The sequence below is a fragment of the Rhinopithecus roxellana genome, chromosome 11 (genome assembly GCF_007565055.1).
Source record: "Rhinopithecus roxellana isolate Shanxi Qingling chromosome 11, ASM756505v1, whole genome shotgun sequence".
NCBI classification, from domain to species: domain Eukaryota; kingdom Metazoa; phylum Chordata; class Mammalia; order Primates; family Cercopithecidae; genus Rhinopithecus; species Rhinopithecus roxellana.
The window spans coordinates 30447962-30454758 of record NC_044559.1 but is presented as its reverse complement, the minus strand read 5'-3'; the positions used below and the strand labels follow the sequence as shown (position 1 = coordinate 30454758).

At 36.4% G+C, this 6797-nt stretch overlaps 1 protein-coding gene across 4 annotated transcripts in view; it reads right to left on the bottom strand.

Moving 5' to 3' along the window:
* Positions 1-2241: 2241 nt before the first annotated feature.
* The window catches only part of PLEKHA1 (pleckstrin homology domain containing A1), a 58251-nt gene continuing 53695 nt past the window's right edge, over positions 2242-6797 (bottom strand). For 3 of the 4 annotated variants that reach the window (XM_030940751.1, XM_010357274.2, XM_030940753.1), the window contains one exon: positions 2242-4987. In XM_030940751.1, the coding sequence (XP_030796611.1) occupies positions 4673-4987 (315 nt within the window). In that variant the 3' untranslated portion in view covers positions 2242-4672. Of the gene's footprint in view, positions 4988-6294; positions 6336-6797 lie in introns of all 4 variants that reach the window. The other variant, XM_030940752.1, reaches the window with a different exon arrangement.

Below are 6797 nucleotides of genomic sequence, written 5' to 3'. Positions count from 1 at the left end.
TTTAGGATAAAAACATTAAAAATACTTTTCAAAGGAAAAAAAATAAGTTGCATCAGTTAATAATAATTACCAGGACAGAGATAGCTTTTATCCAATTCCATTTTATATAACATAGAAAGTTAAGTTCCAAAACACAGACACTTGCCTAAAGTCACATACAGCAGAACTAGAGTTGAAGACAGACACCAGGACGCCGGGTCTAAGACAGCCATTATATTCAGACCAATGAGACACTAGGCAAGAAGAAAGTTTCATTACAAAAGGCAATATTTTTGCTTGAACCATGTATTGTTAGCCTAATTCTACTAGTCAAATTAGTTAGATATTTTCAAAAATGGACAAAATCTGTCCAGGAATAAGCTTTAAATAAAACGTATGTAACCATAAAACACAGCTACTTACTTGGAGCAGCATCAACAAGACTATAGCAGCAGTGGACAAACACCATGGTAACAATCAGGTGTCCAAGACAAAATGGGAAAGAAGGGAACACTGGAACATCAGTCACTTTCAAGGAAGCAGGCTCCTGGATAAGTATGACTGAAATTGTTACCCAGGCTATTAGCACCTCCCATGACTGGCGTGAACAAGAAAACATGGCTTACACATGCAATGGCACTTTTGGTAAGAAAATAATCTTTTAGAAAAATAGGTAGGACATACTAAAAAATTAAAACCTCATTTGCTAAACCTAGATAAGTTCTTGGAAATAATTAAAAGCTCTTCCTAAATAGAACCAAATACTAAATGCTCCCCTTTTTGAAAGTGCTGAACATGCTGCAATAAAGGGGTACCAAACATAAACATATCCATGGTCTAACGGAACTATAGGAAAACCTAACAGGTAAAATGCAGACACAAACCTCAAGGTCCTTGCATTCTAGGGCAAATGTGTTCCATCCATTTTAGCAGCAGCATATTAGAACACACACAGGAAGTACATACGCTGCTGTTGCATGGCTAGACATTCACAAGTCACTTGACTCAACAGAGATCTGAGGATCTAAGACGAATAAAGCATTTCACACAACAAATGGCCTTCAGAAAAAGAGACTGAGAAGAAGAAAAAAACGAACACTAAGCCAATGTGTTTTGGAGAGGAGGTGCGGATTGCCATAGGTTATTAGGAAGCAACCTGGTATATGTGGCTGGATTACTCTAGCTACACCCTGAGCATAGATCCTAATGATGCTCCCAAGTACAGTGAGAAGCCAACAGTTACAGCTTCGTTGCTAATGTGCCCCATGGGCCAGGCAAATCCTCCTCCTTTCTGGAGTCTCAATCTATCTCAGTTAGCACTGATGGTGGGGGCTTCGCCTAGTTCATCTTTAAGATGTCATTCAGCTTTTCAGGAAAAAGCAACAGATGAAGATGTCTACTTTGATACCTAAGCTGCACAATGACAGAAATAGGGTAGTCCAGGAGAGCCCCAACAGGACATAAATAGGTGAGCAGAAATACTGGTTCAAAGTCATTGCTGGCTAAATTTCAGAGGACAAGGCATGAACATGCCAGGGAAAAGCAGCAGGATCTGACAATGGATTGGACACAACAAGCAAAAGAAGGTATCTCGAACCATTGAAGGCAAGTTGCTTTAAGGAAAGAATATTCCAGAATTTCAAAAGTATGATTTATCTAACAAATAGGTATATACTTTTCTCTAATGTTCACACATTCTACATTAATGCCTTGTCCTCACTGGAGAAGTATTTAAGCTTTACCTGTGCACCAAGCACTGCACTAGGCCCTGTATATGGTGTTCACTGCAACAGACGTGGAACATTTATCACCAATAGGCAACATTTGCAAGGAGCAGCCTCTAAGGCCTGGCAGTTTTCTGCGTGCATCTCAACTGCCCACCTGGAGATTAAGATGCCCTCTGCTTTCCGCCTCACATCATGCCGTCTAAATAATCACGGAGCACTGTAAGCAGCCCAGATGATTCACACGATGCTCTGAGGCTGACGTACGATAATTTTGCTTTTGAAAACGTGTTTTTTAATTAAGAAAAATAAGCAAGTTCTTTCCCCTATCAAAAAAAAACCCATTTTTCCTTCTATAATTTCACATGAAGGGATGCCTTGAGAATTCACAGATCTGAAGTTTCTTATTCTTGCAAAGATGACCAAATAATTACTCAGTCCTTAAATATGTAAACTAAAGTCAATTAACCAAACACATCCCTAATCATTGTATTTACTTGTTCACACACGGGCTGAACCAAACAAAATGAGAAATAAGTCAGAATAAACTCTGTGCAGTTTATTCTCAAGTCATTACAGTGTTCAACCAGTTTGACATATAAAGATAACAGACTTTAACAGTAAATGTTGGGAGGCACACATATATTCCCATTCTGAAAGAAGACATGTTATATATACAGAAAAAAAATGCAGCAAATATTAAGGTATTCAAAGTATTTTTTTTGAACTCAGATGTGACATATTTACAAGAAAAGTGTGTACGTTTGAAAATAATTAAATAGTTTCCATAGACTTATAAAAGAATTGAGATAAATATTAGGAAACCCTGACAATCACAAGAACATTTTCCTATGCTATTGAACAAGGATAGTTCTATTTTTAAATGTCCCAAAATAGAGCTAATATTTTGCCACCATGAAATATATCAAATTGCAAATACCAAAATGTGCTAAAATGAACATGCAATGTGGAAGCTGTACCAAAATTAAACAGCATTAGAAATATTGCAAAGTGTCTATATTTAAGATTTCTCGGGTGTGTTCATGAAAAAGGAACTTTCAAAAAAGCCATTATAATGAATATATCAGCAGAAAAAGTGATAACTCATTAAAATCTCTTTATGCTATCACTTTCAAATGTAGCTGCAAAAGAGAAAAAACCTTAATATAACTTTAAAAAAATATTAGCTTATGAATAAAAAAGTTGAGTGGTGCATTCTTTATGCATACAGATTTTTAAACCGATACTGTATAATTCTAATATATCTTAACCTCTGGACCCCACTGCTGTAGTAGGAAAGTTTTTCTGTCTCAGACAAGAAGTCATCTAAGAAAATGAAAACGAGAAATTTTCAGTGATATGTATGAATTCAAAACAAAACAGTACTGTAAAATGGCAAAATATAAAAATAGCAGCATGTGAAATTCAAGACTGTTTTCTTAAAGCAAATGTTTAAGACTGAACCTCAAACACGATACTTATGGGTCGGGTGTGGTGGCTCACACCTGTAATCCCATCACTTTGGGAGGCTGAGACAGGTGGATCACCTGAGGTCAGGAGTTCAAGACCAGCCTGGCCAACACGGTGAAACCCCATCTCTACTAAAATACAAAAATTAGCCAGGTGTGATGGCATGCACTTGTAATCCTAGCTACTCGGGAAGCTGAGGCAGGAGAATTGTTTGAACCCAGGAGGCGGAGGTTGTCGTGAGCTGAGATCACGCTGCTGCACTCCAGCCTGGGCAACAGAGCGAGAGTCCATCTCAAAAAAAAAACCACACGGTACTTACTCAAACTGGTCTATAATTCAACACCAGAAACTAAAGATTCTTTAGAGAGGTGCTTATATCTATATCCCTATGATTAAATGTATTCTCGAATTTGTTTTTTAAAACAAATATATTGCACAGGTAGTAGAATACCAGCATTCTGGTATCTCTAACATAAAATGCTATCTTATTTAACACATTAAACTATTCTACTGAAAATTAATTTTATCCCAATGTTTAAAACCAGTCACGTAGGACTTTTAAGCACATTAATCTCAAAACATTCCTAAACAAGATGAAAAAACACAGGCACTTGAATATAGGCTATTAGTGACAGAAAGTAGAGGTCACAACAATTTCATGACTAAGGGCAGTTATGTCTTTACATATAAACTTGAGGTCTTTCACCAATCCAAATATAGAAATAAGAACTATTTACAAAACTTTGATAAGAAAATCAGATCTCCCAAAAATTTCCTACCAAATAATTTTTGCTGAATAAAAGCACTGACTGCTCCAAGGCCTGATGAAGCTTTTTCAAACAAATGTCTAAGACACAGTTGTTTGAATTCTAGTTTTCTTCTTTTCTCTATGTTGATATAACCCACAACCCTTACTGTTGGTCTAATAATATCCTCTATGCAAAATAAGTCACCTCAAGATTCAGGGCATCAAAAATGGTTATAATTTCAAAATCATCCACATTGTTGTATAAATTTTACAGCACCACAGACATCATGAGTTTAGGTATCTTGGTTTGGCAATATTTCATGTGGTAATATTGACCAATAACAATGTGTAAATATTGAACCTTTAATAGGAAGTCATGGTAGCATTTTTTAAATGACCAAAGTTATTAATAAGCATTTTTAATGTTTTAAGTTGTTAAACATTTAAATTGTCAAAATCACTAGGAAAAAAATATTACACATACATTGTTACCACCCGAATGAGAACACGCAATGCTTCAGACAGATGATACTGAGATATTTTGGATTTTTCCTTTTCTTTCTTTTTTAAAGAAATTATATTTAGTTTGGCCACTCCCTAGATTCTTGGTTTACCAGCTTATAAAGAGTACACCTAAGAGGCAGTATAATATACGCACTAAAAACCATTTTCCCCTTTACCATCTTTGGCTAGAAGCCTCACGAAAGGAAACTGAGGACAGCAGAGGCAGCAGGCTCCGTGCACTTCTGCCTCACACGTCACTGACCGGAAGGCTCGCGTCATCCAAGTCTACCAGGTCACAATCTTTTTCCTGAGGGCCATTTTTACTTTGAGGTTTTAACAGAGCTTGTTCAGTCACTTTGGAAGCTGGTTCTCTTGGAGAGACAGTCTGGACCTTGAAGTTCCCTGGCTTGACCTTGGCAAGAGATTCATAAAATCCTCGCTTCTCCATGGTAAAGGCTGAGACCAAAGAGTTGCTGCGAGAGGCTGCGGAATGTGAGGTGGTGGCGGCTGCGTTGGCAGGACGGAAAGCGTGTTTGGATTCTGAAGGACCGGGGGGATGCTCCTGCAAAAAGGAGTGGCAGTCAGACACAGTCAATCACTAATGACCAGGTTAGTAACTCAGCGTGAGACCTGATTCTCTGAAAAACAGAACACACACACACACACACACACACACACACACACAAGGCAGCAGCAGAAGCCATGCAGCATAAATGTGCAAGTTCTTTCCCAAAGCAATGCATTTTTAGAGGTGAGTTTAAAGCAATGATAGCCAAAAACCATTTCCACTACGAAACCAGTTCCGTCACCAAAGCCGAATTTGGCAGCCTATGACACTTTGAAGATTCAGCCAACCTAAACTGAAATATAGTGTTCCAGCTGCAACTGAACTGTGTTTAAAAGAGAACCTCCCGGCTGTATAATTTTATTTAAGAGTATATTCTCAGTCAACACTAGGAATTATCCCACATATTTTAGAATGAAAAAAAAAATGAAAATATAGCCTATAACAATGAAAGGCCATATTTCTTTAATAAGCACGAATCAACATCTTTCAAACATTATTTTGGCGATAAGACTTAGTTTTTACTTCCCTGAATTTCACTGCAACCAATAATAACACAGTCTTTTCATTTTATACTTAATTTTAGTTCTGAATAGGTCACATATTCATATGGCTTAATATTTTAAAGGTAACAAAGGGTACACATTTATCATATTTTAAACTGTGGTGAAATAATTATCAGTTGTGAATGTTAATTTCAATATGCTTCTAACTAGATCAAATCTGAAGATATCCTTAAATATGACCATTCTAAATACATTACTATGTACTAGTATATTATATTCATTTATGATACCAGTGCCTTTGAAATCAAAGTGCTACAAATTACCAAAACACTACAGACCCCTATTAACGGCTAAATTTCAGAGATTTTTAAATGCCATGCAAACTATAGTAATGTATAGTTTATCCAATGCATATGCATGCATTAGTTTGCATATATTATTAGAACAATGGTGCATTTCATAGTATATCTTAAAAATTTTTAAATACATAAAATATAGAAATTGAAACTCTTGCAGCAGTTGAGTATATTAATTTTTATAGGTTAATGTCTCTTTCTGTTAGTAAAGTTGTATGTTTTATTTTTATTTTTAAATACACATATCCAACCTGATGACTACAGTGTAACAGTTTACGTTAGTATTGACAAAATCAGTTACGATAACTGCAAAAGGCAGTTTGGTTAACTCAACTTTCTATGACCAGTTGTAAGTAGTGAGTAAGTCTGGGCCCTCCACTAAGAAGGCACGTTTGCGTGAGAGCCCACATACGTGCTGCATTCACCAGCTCTTGATGTATACCTCTGTATACAAGGGTTCGACAGCCTTCTGGCCTGCCGCATCTGGAACACAGTGCAAAGCTAAGATTAGAGTTAACCTATACTGGGTAGAGGGAGGAAAAGAGAAAGTTCTGCTGACAGTCATAGCTAGATAGTCCAATTTGCCCCCACCACAAAGCACAAAACACAAACATCCTTCTCCAACTTTTCCTCTTCCCAACAGACATTGTTTTTGCAGAGAGTCTCATACTTGACTGCTGAAAAAGTCACATAAAATAGAGGCAGTTACAAAATGAACATCTATGAAAGTGACTTCTTAGATATTTCAAAAAGGATATAAAGAGAATGACAACAGTTAAGAAATCAAAAACACTGATTTCTATTATCTGTAGTTATCACTACCAGAAAATAAAAGGCAGTATTATTATACTATCAGAAAAAAATACTAAAAGTCTAAGTATCTAGCATATATATCATAGTAAATCTAGATAATAAAGGCTATCATGCTACATATGAGACTACTTT